Raw genomic sequence first — 18,293 nt, forward strand, 5'->3', positions numbered from 1 at the left:
ACAAAACTACTGTCATTATAAGTCACATTTTTACCATGCCCTTCTTCCATGGAGTTAAGGGTAGTGTATCTGATCCTCCCCCCCCCCCACCACCACAAATGAGCAGATAGTATATAACCTATTTCCTAAGCTTTTTCTGCTGCTCAGGAATCAATTTGCCCTTTCACTTCTAGCATTGAAAATTGAATGTTACATTATATTGTAAGCCAGATGGCAAACTTCCTGATCCTCTGACTGCAACTTGTTCTGTAGCTGGGCAATTTTCTGGAATCTCATCTCCGGAGATGTATCGCCAGACCCTTTTAGCTGGTTGCCGCTGCGTGGAACTCGATTGCTGGAAGGGGAAGCCTCCAGATGAGGAGCCCATTATTACCCATGGATTCACAATGACCACTGAAATACTGTTCAAGGTATAGATAGTATTGGAGGTTCAATTATTTTCAGGTATTTATTTGTTAGATACATTACTGTGTCATACCCTTTCTCCAAGGATCTCAGAGCAGCTTTTTAGCTCCCTGGAAATCTCGTGAGATTGGTTTGGTTGGGTGATAGTATCTTGCCCAAGGTCAACCAATGAATGAATGGCGCAGCTCCTGGGATGTCTATACCATAATAATGTATATATTTGAACCTTGGTTTCCTATGTCCAAAGCACTATGGAAAAGTCAAGCCAGTATAGGCAATTTGTAGAGGCCCAGGTGGATAGATGGATGGATCGACTATAATAAATGTGGGTAATCATCAGCAACATCTTAACAAAACTTACACCCTTGTAAGCCTATTGATATTATTATTATTATTCTCTTTGCCCAATTAAACATACCCAGCTCCCTAAGTCTCTCCTCATACAGTATGGATTCCATCACTTTTACCATTTTGGTCACCCTCCTCTGGACCCATTCCAGTTTATCAGTATCCTTCCTGAACTGTGGTGCCCAGAACTGAACACAGTAGTCCAGGTGAGGTCTGACCAATGCCGAATAGAGAGGTAGTATTACGTTCCTTGATCTAGACACTGTACTCCTATTGGCTGCGGCATCACACTGCTGACTCATGTTCAGTTTGTGGTCTGCTAAGAGGCGTACCAAGGGGGGAAGTGCCCGATGCACTGGTGCGTCCTCTGCCCCCACCCCGCGCTGGAACGCCCCGCCCCAGAACGCCCCAGAACGCCCCTGCCATGCCCCAGAACGTCCCTGCCACATCCCCAGAACAGCCTCGCCACACCCCCACAGGGGCACGCGCCCGGTGTGTCGCGCCCCCCCCCGCCCCCTTGGAGCTACACATCTGCTTCTGAGTGGTGACTTGCATGTGCGAGTCTGTTCTTCATGGGCTACTGGCATTGCTGGACAGAGCTCTCTTTTATACTTTTAGTGCCAGTTCGCACACAGAGACCTATTTCAGGCAGGTGCAAAACACTTTCTGGATGAGAACAACTGCTTGTACTAAGATGGCTTACAACTGTGCCATCAGCTCTCAGAGAAGGCAGATGATCAAAGCACTTTCAGGAAGGAGATCACATTTGGATCCTAAAATGTCCTGTAGAGTAGCCTGCAGAGTGGGACTCTCCCACCTTCCCTCCTGCTGCTACCCAGGAATCCCCCTCAGTTATTTTTGAGATCAGCAGACCCTCAAGAACAGTACCGGGGGGGGGGGGGGCAAGTGGGAATCTGTAGTGGGAGGGAGAATTGGTGAAAATAATTTCTGACATTAGAAATAGACATTGATCTGATGGATCCATCTATTTTAATTAATTTGATGAGTGGGTTAGGGCCTTCAGCAATAGTTCCAAGGCCTGAAGAAGAAAGGTCCATGTTTCCTTTTAATGATTAAGTCCTCTGATATGCTTGCAGTCTTTGGTGGCAAAAATTTCACAACCCAGAAATCAAGGTAACCCTTACCCAGCACCACAGAGCTGATAGGGCAAATAGAGGCTGTTCTGTGTTACCAGAGCTGTAATTGTACAGAGGTATTCAGCCACATCACAACAGTGACTCTTGGAAAGGAATTGCAAGTCATTAACACAGCAAGCTCCTTTCATATATACCCCCTCCACTCTCCAATTTTTTTTTACTTTTGGCTGGTTTTCAACCCAAATTGGATGGGAATGGGGAGGTGATCTGCTTCTGCTTTGAACTTGGAGCAGTTTTCTTTGAAATGCAGTTCAAATAGTTCCTTGAAGCAATTCAGCAGCAGCAGCAGCAGCCTTCTCCTGACTATTAGTTGCTTGTTCAGTCAAGTAGGATTTCTCTGCAAGTGGTGATACAAAGTCCTGGGCCATAATCACTGGTAAATTGACCTTTATGAAACTACTCACTGAAATTTGGTTTTCTGTAAAACAGTTGCATGCTGCTGTAAAATAACAAGGTATATGGTTGCATGACAACACTGAATGAATGCAGCTAGTGCAGGAAAAGGCAGATAATTACAGAGAAAGCAATGTTACAAGTTACCAATTAGCAGTGAAGGGAGGACAGAAAATAAAGAAAAGTGAACAGCCGCTTAAAACTTTAAGAACAATATTATTTCTAAAATACATTAATTAAAAAGTAATATTTAATTTTACTGGATTTGCTTTGCAAATGTTACAGCCTTATGGTTTCTTAATTATTAAAAGAGTTCTGGAGACCCTTTTCATTATGGGGTGGTGGCATACAAGTAAATTCTTTAGTACTGTGTAGATCTAGGTGGTAATCCTCTTCTAATAGTGATATATGTATATTTATATGAAAGAAAGGTAATGTTTTCTCATGTGTGCTGACTCACCCTGCATATACCCTCCCCAGGATATTTTAAAGGTCCTCCCTGAGATATGAATTGAGCTTGGTGGGGGCAAACAGCGTTGGGTGCCTTTTGGCAGGGCTGCCTGACAGAATCAGGACTGTCAAGAGCCACTTGGATGTCATATCTTCTTGTCCAGCTTCTTGGTCTCCTGGGTCATCTGGGCCTCCTGGAATTTTGTGTGTTTAGTCAACCCTTCTTGGTTGCTCTAGGGAGGAGTAGCAGATATAGAAGATATGAAGTACCCCTCTTGCCTGCTGATCGTGCTTTAAGTGCTTCCTTGTGTTGACAAATGCAGGTAGAGGAGTTGAGATAACACTAAATTGTGCACTTAGTACCAAAGCAAACTTGGTTTTATTTCTGTGTAATATGTGAAATGCCATTTACAATGGCAATTAAGGAAGGCCCAGTCCAACTGTTTAGCTTTGCTTGTTTTGTTGCAGAATATACAAGTGATAATGTGATACAGACAGAATCAACTTCTCACTTTCTGATTCTAATCCAACACCATTAGTATGGATGTATGACTCCTTAGTGTCCCCTTATGTTACCATTGTCTTGCTCTCTTCCCTGTCATTGGGCTGGGTACAATGCAAGGCTGAAACAAGGACCACAGATCTTTCCAGCTTCCTTCTCCTCATAGCACTTCTCTCCAACCATAGGAAACTTTATTCCTGGGGTTGTAGAACCAGTGGCGGAGCTATAAGGGGAAGGGGGGCACCCTGCTATAAAATAACAAGGTATACGGTTGCATGACAACACTGAATGAATGCCCTCTTCCCCCAGCGCCCCCATGCCCCCCCCCACTAACCTTAGTTTAAAGCAACCTGGTGGGAACTACACTTCCTGGTGTAGAAAAAGCAACCTGGTGGGAACTACACTTCGTAGGAGACCTTGCAAACCCCACTCCCAGGAGTTGGGGCTCGCAAAGCCTCCTGGGAAGTGTAGTTCCCACCATTTTGCTTTTTCTACACCAGGAAGTTTTGCCCAGGTGCCATTTTCCCCTTCTACACCTCTGTGTAGAACCCATGTTGGTTGCTTTCACACAAGCTCAATAATGCACTTTCAATCCACTTCACAATTGTGTGAAACAGCAAAATTCACTTGCAAATGGTTGCAAAAGTGCATGGAAATGAGATTGAAAGTGCATTATATATATGGTGGATTCTTCACAGCATTTGTATAACTGGTTGCAGTTGTTATAAAGGAATCCGTTTTCCTTTTTCCTGTTCACATGTGTGCCCTTCACCCATTCAGGCCACGATTAGAGCCATGGAAACAATCTGGATTGCTTTTGTGCCTTCACATGGAGATCATTCTCTTTTTTAAAAATTTCCTGCAAAGCATATGTAGCTGTGCAGGCATGCAGAAATGAATCCCTGCGATCTGATTGGCTGCACCTGCATAGCTGTGCATGTGCAACACACAACAGAAAAAAATGAAAAAAGGACCTTCCTGCAATGGCCGGGAAATAGGGCCTGGCAAGGCAGAGCGAGGGGGGAGGGGAGGGGTGTGGGGGCGATTTTCTGCCCCAAGTGACCCCAACAGCATGTGCCCAGGGCGCAGCGCCCCCTCACCCGTACTACTGTAGCTACACAACTGCTGTTGAGTGCTCAGAGAATCTGTCCTCAACGTGCTGGTTGCTTGCACAGAAAGACAGGCGAATTCTCCCTAATAGTGGATGGCGAGGAACCTAAAGTGAACAGGTGGAAGGGAGGGAAATAAAGTGTTTCCTGCCTGTTATTATCGTGCAGGTGTGCGTCCAACCCAGGATTGTGCTAAAGGATAGCCGGTTTAGTGATTTTCAAAAATCCTGGTTTGAGGGAAATAAAATGGGCCAAACTTGTTTTGGGAATGGGACCTGTGCGAAGTCCCCACCCCACCCTCCCCCACCAAACAGTTTATATAATGTCCTACACCTATTGTAAAGAAGGGGCTTATATTCTGCGCTGCCACCAAAAATAATTTTTTTTTCTATATAGCCCCACAAAAACTGATTTTTCACGGTCACCACCCTGAATGGGGAACACAGACACACAGACAAAAATAATAATAACTGGAACGGGTTTTAAAGATGAACAAAAACTGAAAACTTTTATTGCTGGCTTAACAGAGGCTTCTCAGGTAAACTGGAGAGGAAATAAGCGTATTGGTTGCAGAGAAAGTTTGCTTAAGCTTAACGGTTGCGGAATAAAGACTGTTTCTTAAAGCTTAGCGGTTACAGAGAAATATTGTTTTTAAACGTAACGGTTTCAGGCACTTCACTTAAGATGTTACTTCAACTTTTTAATTCATACAAAGATGTTTCCTAAGAGATGTTTCTGTGGAGGTTTCACACTCCCTCTTAAAATAAAACTCAGTCCGCTGCACCTCACCACAAAATAAAACACCCAGTCTACGCCCAGTGGGATTCAGGCATAACAGCCTCCCTCTCCCACACTCCCAAAATCTGGCTTCTCTGCCACAGGGACTGGGCCTCCCAAGACTGATGTTCACTGTATTAGAGGACAGACCTAAAGACTGTTAAACTTTACAGAGGTTTCCCTCACAAGCACAAAACAAAACACCTGTGGGCGGACACACGCCTCCAAACTCAGGGTATTAGATCACTCAATAGCTTCCTCAGCTATGATCTAACAACAGCCGTGAGAGATCTTGCGGATTCTCCTCACGCTGCTACCAAAAAAGTACCCGAGGGCACACAAGCTCAATCAGAGCCAAAAAGTCCGAAGACTCAAAAGAAAGAACCTTCAGCACTCTCGCTGACAGTATATATAGTCTCTGCCTATTTTTCTCTGGCCAATCAGGGCTGGCCAGGGCTTAACTCTTTCAGGGGCGGCTCCACCCTGTAACTTGAATGCAGGATAAATGCATTCGTCACACCTACTATATTTGGCCTGTGTGGAATCCACCTATTGTGTGAAAGCACTCAGACAGTAATAATCATAAAATCTGAAGGCTGCAGGAGGAAGGGAAAAGGGGACAAAATCACTTTGTCCTGACTCTTCCAACAGCAGTGCTCCGCTGATAAAAGAAGAAGAAGGGAATGATTTATCCTTTTCCTCCTTCCCACTGCAGCCTCTTGTCTTGCATGGCTGTCATCCTGCATCCTGTCACCCCAGGAATAAACTTCCCTGGGGTCAGAAAGGCTTGGTAGCTGAAGGAAAGCCCAGGAAGGTCAGTGACAATAAGTGGAAGATGTAGGATTCAATGTATTATCACAACCTTTTAAAACAAGAATGTGCTGTATTTGAGCCTTGGTACCTGTGGTCTACTTCATGGAATGAAGTTAAAACTTAACTACTTTTCAATCTTGACAGGGACTTATGGAAAACCCAATTTCAAATTTTCTCCTCCTTTTTATAAAAAATATTGCTTCAAAAATATTAAGCCTGATTGTCGGGGAAGGGTGCCTTAAAATCTAATTAATATTAGCCATCCTAATAATAATAGATGAAAAATCAATGCACAAGTTCACTATTGTATCAGAACTAGAATAGAATGCTTTATTTACGGTCAATGACCAGATATGTATAAGAACCAAGAAACTGCTTTTTTCTTCTGAGTGTTTCTGTACATACTGGTAGACATCTAGACAGATAATAAAAGGAGCAGAAATTAAAACTCTCTTTTTATGATAAGCGGGACTTTTAGAAGGTTTCGTGATCAAGGAAATCATATAGAATTAGCTGCTGTGTAGATCTGAAATCTAGAAAGAGGTGCATCTTGGTTCATTTCTTCATAGGCTCTTTGTGTCTCTTGCCTCATACAGGATGCAATTGAGGCTATTGCTGAAAGTGCCTTCAAAACTTCCCCCTACCCTGTGATCTTGTCCTTTGAAAATCACGTGGACTCGTGAGTATGAAGAGCATGAAGGCTTTCTTTTTCAGGGATGGGAAATTGGGGGGGGGGGGAGAAGGGGAGAATGCTTTCACAAAGGTTAAATTCAAGTCTGAGGCACATGCATTCCGCACATGCAGAATAATGCACTTTCAATCCACTTTCAATGCTCTTTGCAGATGGATTTGACTGTGCATAATAACAAAATCCACTTGCAAACAATGGTGAAAGTGGATTGAAAGTGCATTATTCAGCAAGTACAGAAGAGACCTTACAGATTCACCTTTTTTGACACATAAATACATAAATAATGTTAGTCCAAATTAACTAGAATGGAGCCCAATAGCATAATGGATAAATTAAAGAAATTTACTATGAAAAAAAATCCCAGGATAACTCTTCATTGGACTTAACTTCAATGGACCTAAGGTGTAACGCTGTTTATGCATTACTGCATTGTTGTGTTTTATGGATCTCCACAATAAACAAACTCAGTGAATATGAAATTGATTTATTGATTGGAGTTCAAACTGGTTACACTTCAAAGAGCTTTGCCAAAAATAAAGCTTTTGCACCCAGCCATCCCATTAGCTCCTACACAGAACCCCCTCTTTTTGCCCCGTTGTCAGGCATCCCCTCCCTTTCACCTTTCAGTAGAAGCTTGCACTTCCTACAGCTGCGCTTTTCGAGTTAATACCCAGGTAAACCCCGGCCCTGGGGAAAGTGTTTCAATTAGGCCTGCACATTGCTACATGGCAAAGTGCTAACAGTCACTCAGGATGCGACAGTCTCCTGTCCTCCTCTGGAGACACGGCAAGACCAGTGTGTCATGGTTTTGACTGCTATTGTGAAGCTATTCAGCAGCACCTGAGAAGGGAGTGGGCCGTTTATTTATTTATTTGGAACATTTCTATGCTGACTCTCCAGAGGACCTGCTCAAGGCTGCTTACAAAGTAAAATATGATTAAAAAAATCATAACTGATCATGAATCCTGCTTGATGCTAAACCGAAGCGTGCTCCTCTCACACCAGAGGAGAATCCTCTGCAAACAGCTTGCATCTCACTCAGCTGTCTCTTAATCTGCCATTAAGAGCTGTCAGTTTTCTAATTGCCATCCTTTGAATTCCATTCAAATTCCTTGTCAGTCAAGGGGCTCTTTGACTAGGACAGTGGTGGGACCAATTGGCCATGCTGGCAGGGGCTGATGGGAATTGTAGTCCATAACATCTGGAGTGCCAAAGGTTCGCCACCACTGGTCACTAGGACAACCCCTCAGAATGCAACCGTCCATCACACCAGCATTAAAAACCCACCAAAACCATAACCACACCACAAACATTTTGCTGCTTAAAGCCAGGCTTGTGAAACAGTTAGACTGTAAAAGCCATTTTAAAAGATCACTCCCTGAATTAAAAACCTGGATAAAAAGAACTGTTTTTAAACTGGCACCTAAAAGAGAGCAAGGTAGTAACCTGGCAAGCCTCAAGGAGAAAGATATTCTATTGGCAAGGTTCCATCATTGAAAGAGTCTGGCCTCTAGTCACTCCCCTGCATCGCTTGTGTAGGCACAGAGAGCAGGGCTTGTGAAGAGGATCTTAACTGGTGGACTGAACAGTATGAAAACAGGCAGTTATTCATGTTCCTTGGCCTAAGCCATTTAGGGCCTTAAAAGTAAGCACCAGAACTTTGAACTGCGCAGTGCAAACAGACACACTTTCAGCAAGCTGGAGCCAGGGATGATGCAAGTGTTCAGTAGTGCTATTTCCAGACTTACTTTGTTTGTGCCTTGGATTTGAATTTCTTATTTCATAGGCCCAAGCAGCAGGCTAAGATGGCTGAATACTGCAGAACCATATTTGGGGATATGCTGCTGACGGAGCCACTGGAAAAATTCCCAGTAAGTAAACAAAGGATGCTGACTTGTTGTATGAGAGGAAGGCTTCAGATCTTCAGATCAGGCTTTTGTGCCACTAACTCCTTGGCAGCAGTGGTGTAGCGCCCAGGGGGAAAGGGGTGTCTTGCACTGGGTGAGCGCCAGTGTGGGGGGGTTCCGGGGGGGTTCCGGCGTGGGGTGTGTGGCAGGGTCACAGGGCACACATGTGCCCCGGGTGCAGTTCCCCCTCGCTTTAACTCTGCTTGGCAGCCTAAACTGTATTTTGATGAGAATAATGTTATGAAAGCATGAACTTTGCATCAACATAAATTATGTTGTTGTTTTGTTTTTAATTTTGCAGCTTAAACCAGGAGTTCCACTACCAAGTCCGCAGGATCTCTTGGGGAAAATCTTGATTAAGAACAAGAAAAACCAATTCACACCTGGTGAGAACCAAGACACTTTAAAGAAAGGGAGGAGTCTGGAGAATGAAGCTGCTGAGCAGCCCACACCGACAGACAAAGATAGCACAGGTACTAAACTAAAAGGGATAGACCTTACCCTGGGAGGCGGATTATGATCACCAGGAGTTGGTTTAGTGGGGCTCCTCCAGTGCCAGTTTACAAAATACTCATAGCATGGAAACCAAAGGACAATCATCATTTTAGAACACTACTGTACTTAATAGCAATTAATAGTTTTATTCGTTGTCTTTCCAAATGAGTGCCTCTTTGGGTTATTGTGTGGTTTACGGGCTGTATGGCCGAGTTCTAGTAGCATTTTCTGCTGATGTTTCGCCTGCATCTATGGTTGGCATCTTCAGAGGATCTGATGGTACTAAAGCAAGTGGAGCATATATACCTGTGGAAAGTCCAGGGTAGGAGAAAGAACCATTTGCCTGTTAACAAGTGTAAAGGGTGCAGTTAGCAAGCTTGATTTGCATGTGTTGGGTGGGATCCACCCATTTAGCATGTGAGTAACCATGAAGTTAGCATAATCCATTAGTGAGGGTATCTGCATTGCAGTAGCCTGGGCTTTTGATCCTTTTGATTGCTTACTGCCTAGAGTGGTGGGTGTTGTTCACTAGCCCTTTGATTGCTTACTGCCTGGAGACATACTTTGTCTGGGTGGTGTTCATTAGTCACTGTCTTGATTCTAGTGCTTTTCAGTACTGGTAACCAAATTTTGTTCATCTTCATGATTTCTTCCTTTCTGTTGAAATTGTCTATGTGCTTGTGGATTTCAATGGCTTCTCTGTGTAATCTGACGTGTGTTCCCTGAGCCCCTGCCATGCCCCCCATGCCCTGGAACACACCTGCCATGCCCCCACACCAGTGCTTGCCCAATGAAAGACGCCCCTGCCCCTGGGGGCTACACCACTGCTGCTAAAGAGTTAATGGCACAAACATTCTTATAGGGTTATTGTGTGTTCACATTGACAAGTCCTGTATATTTGGAGTACAATTCCTCTGTTAACTCCCTCCAATATGCCAAGTGGCATAATCAGTCATTCAGTCATAAGGATATGAACATGGCTTGTTGTGATATCTGAATGCTGCCTTTTACTGGAAGGTAAGACAAAGCAAGGGTATTGTGTAGTTTTGCCAAGTACATGAGAATTTGGGTACATCTAGGTGGGCAGCATTGAAAGGCCAGGGTTGCACTGAAGAAAGTAGAGATGGCTATGGTAAGGAACATTTTCCCATCCAATAGCAAGATCCAATCTGTGATCTTCTTTACGTCTGAATGTGCCCTGAATGATTGACATGCATGAATGAATTAGCCCTTTGAGGTCCAGTTTGGGGAGAAGACTGGTGATGGAACAAAATGTCCCCCATGGAAGAATGTCAGGTCATAACGACAAACTGCTGATAGGTTTGCATGTGTGTTTTTGAACCATTAGCTAGGGCAAATGAGGTAACTGAAGATGTGCCTGAATCACAGGAGGACCTCGAGAACCTGAATGAAGAAGAAATCAAAAAGATGCAATCTGATGAGGTATGATATTGCTCTTATGCATCTGTTCCCTTGAAAGAGCCTGGTGGTTTGAGCATTTTTTTGTGAGGTCATGTGAATGCCTGTGGATTTCTCTCCTCTTAAAGTAATAAAGGATGAAAATAGTTGTGGTAGAAATTACCTGTATCTTTCCATCGTTTATCAGGGACAGAGGTTTCAGCTTGAATCCAAAGCCATGGACTGAGTCATGCTAATATGCATTACGAAAGTACAGTTCCATTACGAAACAGTTAGTTAACACATTTTTTCTGTTAAGTGGAGTGTGTGCTATTAATTGATTGCAGGGACCCACACACGCACACACACACGCGCACACACACACACACACACGCACACACACACACACACACACACACACTGGTGCCCGAAAGCTGCTTTAATTTCCTTTAATTTAGTGTGAGGCAAGTAGCCAGGAAGAGACTGGAGATGGGGACAAGAGGAGGGAGGGGGGTGTCTTGTTCCTGCCCCAATCTCCTCCAGGCTGCTTACCTCACTGAGTGCTTCCATCGCCTTGCAAAAAACAAAATCATAGCTGCCTTGGGCTTCAGTAGTGAAGGTAGCAGGGGGGAATGTGGGCCATGTCGTCCACTCACCCCAGCCACTGCCTGCTTTAAGGCTGCTTTAATGTCATTTAACTTAGTGTGAGGTGAGTAGCAGGGAAGAGACTGGAGCCATATTGAGAGCTACCGAGTCTAGGTTGCGGGTGCTATTTCAGTGTTTGCCCTGGGCACCATTTTAGGTACCTACTGGAAGGCATGATTCAAACATTGCTATTACTGACTCTGAAACTCTGATAGCCATTGGAGTACACTTATTTTAAGTGGCTGCCCCTTTTATTTCCTTACTTAGTGATTGTTAATCATTTCCATCTTCTTGATGGGACTGCTGCGAAATTTAAGATCCTATCCTAACCATGCTGTCCCCTGAAATGAATGGGATGTTCCTAATGGAATAGCTGGAAGTTCCCATCATAGCTGTAATTATCTGGCTATCCTCAACCAGAGTCAGGGCTTTTTTGACACTGGCACCAGCCTGGTGGGACTCTCTCTTGAGTGAGACCTGGGCCCTGTGAGATCTGACTCAGTTCCACAGGGCCTGTGAGACAGAGATAAATTACAGTTATTACCCTCATTCCTATTCTGTGATATTATGCCAATTTACTCTTTAGTTGGATGGTGTCAAAGATGGGTAATATAGCCACTCTCCTAAATCCAAAGTTTTCAAAGTTACCTGTAAGTTTTACCAAATGGGGCAAATAGCTACTTTATTTATGCGTGTGGCAGAAAGGGTTAACCCACCTGTTCCCCTAATTTTAATGTGAATGTTTTGGGGAAAGATCTTACCATGGATCTCTAGCATCTCATCCAGTTTGGCCCTCATACTACCATGGCAGCTTTATAGGGGAGGAGCCACGCATGGTCCTAACTATGTACATGGAACTTTATCCAGCTCAGGACATACGCATGATAATGTATTTTTCTGCACATGTGTGCATCACCTTTTCACCTAGATCAGGTGTCTGCAACCTGTGGCTCTCAATAGATGTTCATGGACTACAATTCCCATCAGCCCCTGCCACCACGGTCAATTGGCCATTCTGACAGGGGCTGATGGGAGTTGTAGTCCATGAACATCTGGAGAGCCTCAGGTTGCAGACCCCTGACCTAGATCATCATGATACCATAATTCACAGGAATCCAAGAGAGGAACAGGTATTAAAATACTTTTTTTTTGCTCAAATCCATGTACATGTCTAATATATGTATGAACTTTCACTGAAGACTGTGGAAGAATGGTCAACATTAGCTTGAACAATTAGACTTTCACTGATAAAATAAGCTGCTTTTCTGTCTACAAATTCCAAAAATAGTGTACTAGTATTTGTAAACTCAAGGGTCAATTGCCAGAAGGTAAAAGATCTCATTAGCTTGGTAAGAATCACACCCTTAATTTAACTACCTATGAAATTAAGGAACAGAATACATATCTCCAGGGGAGGCCTGATATCTTTGTGGGAGGTCCTGGAGATTTGGGGAGAGAACAGGAGGGTCGTGTGGAAGATTGGATCAATGTGAATGGACAGATGATGGCAGCTGCTAAAGCTATTTAAACTTATGTAACTGTTTGAATCTTTGTACAGAGCATGGAGCATAAGTCCCTCTGTGACTATTTCTTTTATCTTGCTGCAGAAAAATAAAACCTTTTCGGTTTTCCACTCCTGGTTTGTTTTATTTGGATTAAAAAGGCACATCAGGCAAATGAACCTAGTGGCCCATGAGCCATCAATCTCATTAATGTTCTTTGAGATCCTTTTTTGCTAATTGTTATAAAAGCAAATGGCAACTACTATTGAGGAGGAAAGCTTTGTGGTCTTTATGGGCCACAACTCTGAATTCTACTCAGAGATTGTTCATCAGAACTTGGGCCATCACTAAATAAAACTGGGTTTCATGTACATTTATTTATTTATTTATTTATTTGTTTGTTTGTTTGTTTGTTTGTTTGTTTGTTTGTTTGTTTGTTTGTTTGTTTGTTGTCCATCACCAAAGTCCTTGGCCAGTGCCGAGTGTCGGTTTTGCTAGGTCTAGGAGGGTAGGTGAGCTAATCTGTTGCATCAAAAACACATGGGATTTTTGTGGCACCTGAATGATTAATAAATGTTTATTGCAGTGTAGACTTTCATGGAGCCTTATACTCCAATAAAAATGTGTGAGTCTTTAAAGTGCCAGAAGACTCCCATCTGTGTTTCTTTCTTCCCTCCTTGTTTTGCTCAGGGTACTGCAGGTCTGGAAGTGACCGCTTATGAAGAAATGTCCAGCCTGGTTAATTACATTCAGCCCATCAAATTTGATACATTTGAAATCTCCGCACGTAAGGAAGATTTTTTTACTTGATTAAACATTTTCAAATAGTTGGAGTAAGTTATACTGGCTGTGTCTGCATTTGCAGGCATTTGTCCTCTGCTTGTTTTCCTCTTAGGACTTCTATACATTACAAACTATATAGGAGGAAAATCAGTGTAGAGAGACAACATTAACAGATGGGGAAAGGATTTAGTGCTCTCTGCTCACTTTTCTGCTCCAGTTGCCCACTCTGGTGGCTGCTTTTCCCTGAAAAAGAAATAACTCAGCCAGTCCAGATATGTCATCCAATTTCCTGTCCATTTTTTGGATCCCCAAAAGCCACCTTCAAATTTAGACTCCTGCAGGAATGCTAAAAGAGTCACTTTTAGCAAAGGCCTGTAGTCACATCAGATCAGGAGGCTATAAATTTATGTGTGAGACCGTCTGCTGAATTTCAGGTGCCTCTAGAGCCAAGGCAGTTGGGAAAGTAGGGCTGGTGCATGGTCTTTGAATAAGTGAGTATCTGAAGAAGTGAGCTGTGATTCATGAAAGCTCACACATTGCCAGAAATTTTCTTAGTCTTTAAGATGCTATTGGACTCTGGGTCTTTGAAGAAGTCAGGGATAGAAGGAAAGACCTCAACAGGTGAGGAATGGATGCTGTGAACATCATGGTGTAGGAACATCATAGTGTTCCCATGGCAGTAGCGCAACAACCACATATACAGCCATCATGCTTGAAAGAGCAAGAAATTCAATTTACTGTGTTAGTAAGCAGTTGATTCCTGATAGTGGATTCCTTTCTGAACTAAAGCACTTGCTAAGATGATGTCTAGGTACTTCAGGGATAGCAGTGTAACTGTCCTGGATAAATTGATCCTACCTGGAAGGCCCCTTCAAAGTCTACTTTCATATGTCCTGTTTAGGCTCTGTGCCAGAGAAGTATATACTTAGTCACATAATGATTTGTGAGGGATAGTGCAGGTGGGAGGGGGTTTGATGATGGAGACCAAATAAAGCAGAAGAGAAAAGTTTGGAGCCATCATACCAGGAATGAGGCACATTTTGTACTTATGTTGTTTGTTTTTCCAGAGAAGAATCGGAGTTATGTGGTTTCCTCTTTCACTGAGATGAAGGCTTATGAGCTGTTGACCAAATCTCCCATCCAGTTTGTTGAGTATCCTTGTTTTAATGGCCCTGCTTCCCCACTCACATGCAGATGGTAGTCATAAATAAGGGTATTTGCTTTTTTTGTTTCCAGTTAATTTTAAGTGTTTAAAACAAATTCTGTTTGCTAAAGTTCAGGTAGAAAAAAAGGCTTCCTTTTATAGAAAATTGTAAAGTCAAATACTTATCTGTTACACTCATCAAATACCAATAACTATTTCACTTATTTTCTTAAAAAATTATCCACTACTCCCAGGATAGGTATACTGTAATAATGTGCAGAGATGGGTTTCTTATCAAATATATTCAGTTATAACAAGAGGCAGATGAGCCGAATTTATCCCAAGGGCACCCGTATGGATTCTTCAAATTACATGCCTCAGATGTTCTGGAATGTTGGCTGCCAAATGGCGGCCTTGAACTTCCAGACTACAGGTGAGTGGTAGGCCCCTCTTGCAGGTTGTTTCCTCAGAGGTTACCCTTGCACTTTCAATCTTTTCCCCACTTTTGCAAGCATTTCCAAAGTTGCTTTCCCTCTGTTTTTCTTCTCCATTGCATCTTTTATTTTCAGTTGTATTCCTTCTCTTGTTTATTTCTTATTGGGACTTTTTTTAGTAGATGTACCTTTGGAAAACAGATGTGCTTTTCAAAGTAAGCAAGTGGGCTTTGGAGAGTAATTCACAAATTCTCTTTCATTTACATCAGAGACCGACTCCAGGGCCGTGGCCTAAGCAATCTAAGCAGAAAGGTATCCAGGGTTAAGACTGGTACTTTGCCCCCTTCCGGACATGCAGAATAATGCACTTTCAATCCACTTCCACAATGGTTTGCAAGTGGATTTTGCTATTCCACACAGTCAAATCCAGCTGCAAAGTGCATTGAAAGTGGATTGAAAGTGGATTATTCTGCATGTGCGGAAGGGGCCTGTTTTTTAATCAGGGGTGGAATTACAGGGAGACAGGTCAATCTATGAGCTGATTTTTGGAGGAAACATCACCTGCTGGTAATTTTGTTATTTAGTCAGACTGAAATAGTGTAAAGAGTGTGCACTCTTGTGGTGAAGTTTATTAAATAACCATAAAGAAGAGTAGTTTTTATCCTTATTCAAAACATGGTTAAATATAAATCTGGTAACATAAAAGAATGACAAAAATAAATCATGTGGTAACTCCTCCCTCTGTAACTAGGAATTTCTTAGGCTTCATGATCTAGGAAAAGAAAGTAGGAATGGAAGATGAGGAACTGGGAAAGTAGATAACACGCTGAGACCTTCAGGTTGGAGAAAGAGGACATACGTGAGGATGAGCAGCCCCCAAACCTGATACAAAGACAAAGGAAAACATATTGGAATAATAGGGTAGAGACCCCTATGTACCAACTTTCTCAATCCAATTTTTCCTGCCCGACCATTTCACTCTCTGGTCAGTTTCCTCCCCAACTTGCGCCTGACATTTTGTGTGCCATTGAAGGGATTCTCCCTGCCTCCATTTGCTAAAGGATGCCTCCATTTACCCCAGGATGTTTGCTCCATAGGCTCTGGTCCTGGGAGCCTTCTCCACCTATTTTTGTTTTGTATTTATTAATTTTTAACTGTTTTTATGCTTGTAATTGGGTTTAATACTGTTGAATTTTTATATATTGTACACTGCCCAGAGCCCTTTGGGGGTGGGCGGTATAAGAAATCCAATAAATAAATGAATAAAAGCACATAGTTATACTCAGCTCTTCCTGCTGATTCTGGCAGTATATAGTTTTCCTTTTCCTTTTTTTTTTGGTAGGAGTTTTGTTCAAAGATACACAGACACATGTATGAGAATCTTAGGCCCCTATGACACAGCAAATGTACAATGGGTTGCTGTCGGAAGAAAGTAACCCGTTTTCCTGTTTTCGCATTCATCTGCATCTCTGCAGGCAGTGATTGGAGTCCATGGAAACAATGCAGGTTGCTGTTGCGTCTTTGCACGGAGACACGTCTCCTTTTTAAAAATGTACTTCCAACCTACGCATAGCTACACAGGCATGCACAAATCAACCCCCCACAGCCTTGCTGATGTCTCAGGAAACAACCACCTGCACCTGCATAGCTACTCAGATGTAAGCTGCAAAAAGTTTTTTAAAGGAAAATGAATGCGAATAAAGCGCCTCTTGTCTGGTTGTTTGCTCGCAAGTGGCTGCAACCCAGGATTTTTGAAAAGACTTGCTAATAGCACAATTCTCAAAAAACCTGGTTTGGGGGAAATAACATGGGATAGACTCATTTTAGGGGTGGGATCTGTGCAAATTTCCCCTTCAAGATGGGTTTTTTACTATCCTACACCCGCGTTTATTGGTCCATGCAGAATGGGCCTTAGTTGCTCAAAAGACTCCCACTGAAAAGCATTGGGACTGCAGAGGGGAGTTTGCCGAGCTGCTCAGATTCTCGTGTGTGACTCCATATCTTTGAATACAGCTCCTCCAAAATAAAAAAGAGGGAAATTATATATTACCAGGATCGGTAGGATCGGTAGGAAGAGCTCAGTACAACCATGTACTTTTTCGGTTGAAAAGGAGCCCAGAGCAAGCATCCCGAGGCAACCTTCAGCAAATGGAGGCAGGAAGAATCTCTTCATCAGCACACACAATGTCAGGTGCAAGTGGAGGGTGAAACTGACCAGAGAGAGAAACAGCCATGCAGAAAAAAGCCTCTTCCCTCCTCTGATGCGTGTGCTGTCCAGAAAAGGCAGCTTTTTTAAAGACATCCCCAGGACATCTTATTTGGGGTGTGCAGAGTGAAATTAAGAAGTTGCCTCTTTTTAAGATGTCCCCCAGATGTCTAATTTGTGCTGTGGGAGCCAGCCCCATATATCTGATATAGTAGGCTAGCTGTTGCCTGAAAATGGAAGGGGGAAGACTTTTGTCTTAACTACCTCCCACTGGAGACCTCCAGCTCTCCTCATGCTGTTTCTGGGATCCTCTATTCCCTAGGAGCACCAATTCAGGGGGCTACAGCAGGAGGATAGAGGTGAAACAGTTCTGTTGTAATAACAGCAGCCCCTTCTGTCAGTGAGAATCCCCGGGATCCAACCCAATAAATTAACAGTGTCCTATGAAAAGTTACTCCAGGCTAGAGTAACTCTGTTTAGGATTGTGCTGTAATTCATTTATAAAAGATACTTCAGAAAACATCTTTGGGACAATACCATTCTGAAACTTGCTCCCAGGCACAAAACAACTTTACTGTGTAAAGAAGGTTAATACTTTATTGGAAGCATAGGAAGATACTGCTGAAGTGTAACATCATCTGTTCTCCCTACACATTCTAACAGGCACACCTGCATTTGTATATCTGCTTTCTTGTTCCTCTCACAGATGTCGCGATGCAACAAAACATGGCTCTCTTTGAATTCAATGGGCAGAGTGGATACCTCCTCAAACATGTGTTTATGCGCCGCCCAGATAAGCAATTTGACCCTTTCTCTGTGGATCGTATTGATGTAGTGGTGGCAAGCACACTGTCAATAACGGCAAGTACAAACCACTGGATTGTTCCCAGGCTTGGGGCCCATTCTCCATGGGTATAAGACTAAGCCCTCCTGTGAATGTACAAGGTTCCTCACAGGAAAATGGATCTATTGTGAAATTATTCCTGAAAAGTACTCCTTTCTGCTCAGTATTTGCAAAACTCTTCCTGCATTTAGAAATGTGGTACAAGTAGAAGGCTAGGTAACCTGACACAACTGCTTTGGATGAGTTGGGAGTCTCTGATAAACTTAATCATGCTGTCATCCAGCCACTTT

The 18,293-nt window shown here is 43.0% G+C and overlaps 1 protein-coding gene across 3 annotated transcripts in view; it reads left to right on the forward strand.

Annotated features, from left to right (window-relative positions):
- PLCB2 (phospholipase C beta 2) overlaps positions 1–18,293 on the forward strand; it is a 68,760-nt gene that overhangs the window by 27,088 nt on the left and 23,379 nt on the right. For 2 of the 3 annotated variants that reach the window (XR_007243628.1, XM_048486018.1), the window contains exons 11-19: positions 253–410; positions 6,551–6,633; positions 8,432–8,516; positions 8,854–9,025; positions 10,396–10,490; positions 13,283–13,379; positions 14,443–14,527; positions 14,828–14,952; positions 17,866–18,020. Coding sequence is in view for 2 of the 3 variants with exons in the window: in XM_048486018.1 (XP_048341975.1) it covers positions 253–410; positions 6,551–6,633; positions 8,432–8,516; positions 8,854–9,025; positions 10,396–10,490; positions 13,283–13,379; positions 14,443–14,527; positions 14,828–14,952; positions 17,866–18,020 (1,055 nt within the window). In the remaining variant the exon portion in view is untranslated. The remainder of the gene's footprint in view (positions 1–252; positions 411–6,550; positions 6,634–8,431; positions 8,517–8,853; positions 9,026–10,395; positions 10,491–13,282; positions 13,380–14,442; positions 14,528–14,827; positions 14,953–17,865; positions 18,021–18,293) is intronic. The other variant, XM_048486019.1, reaches the window with a different exon arrangement.

Source organism: Sphaerodactylus townsendi, linkage group LG02 (assembly GCF_021028975.2).
Source record: "Sphaerodactylus townsendi isolate TG3544 linkage group LG02, MPM_Stown_v2.3, whole genome shotgun sequence".
NCBI classification, from domain to species: domain Eukaryota; kingdom Metazoa; phylum Chordata; class Lepidosauria; order Squamata; family Sphaerodactylidae; genus Sphaerodactylus; species Sphaerodactylus townsendi.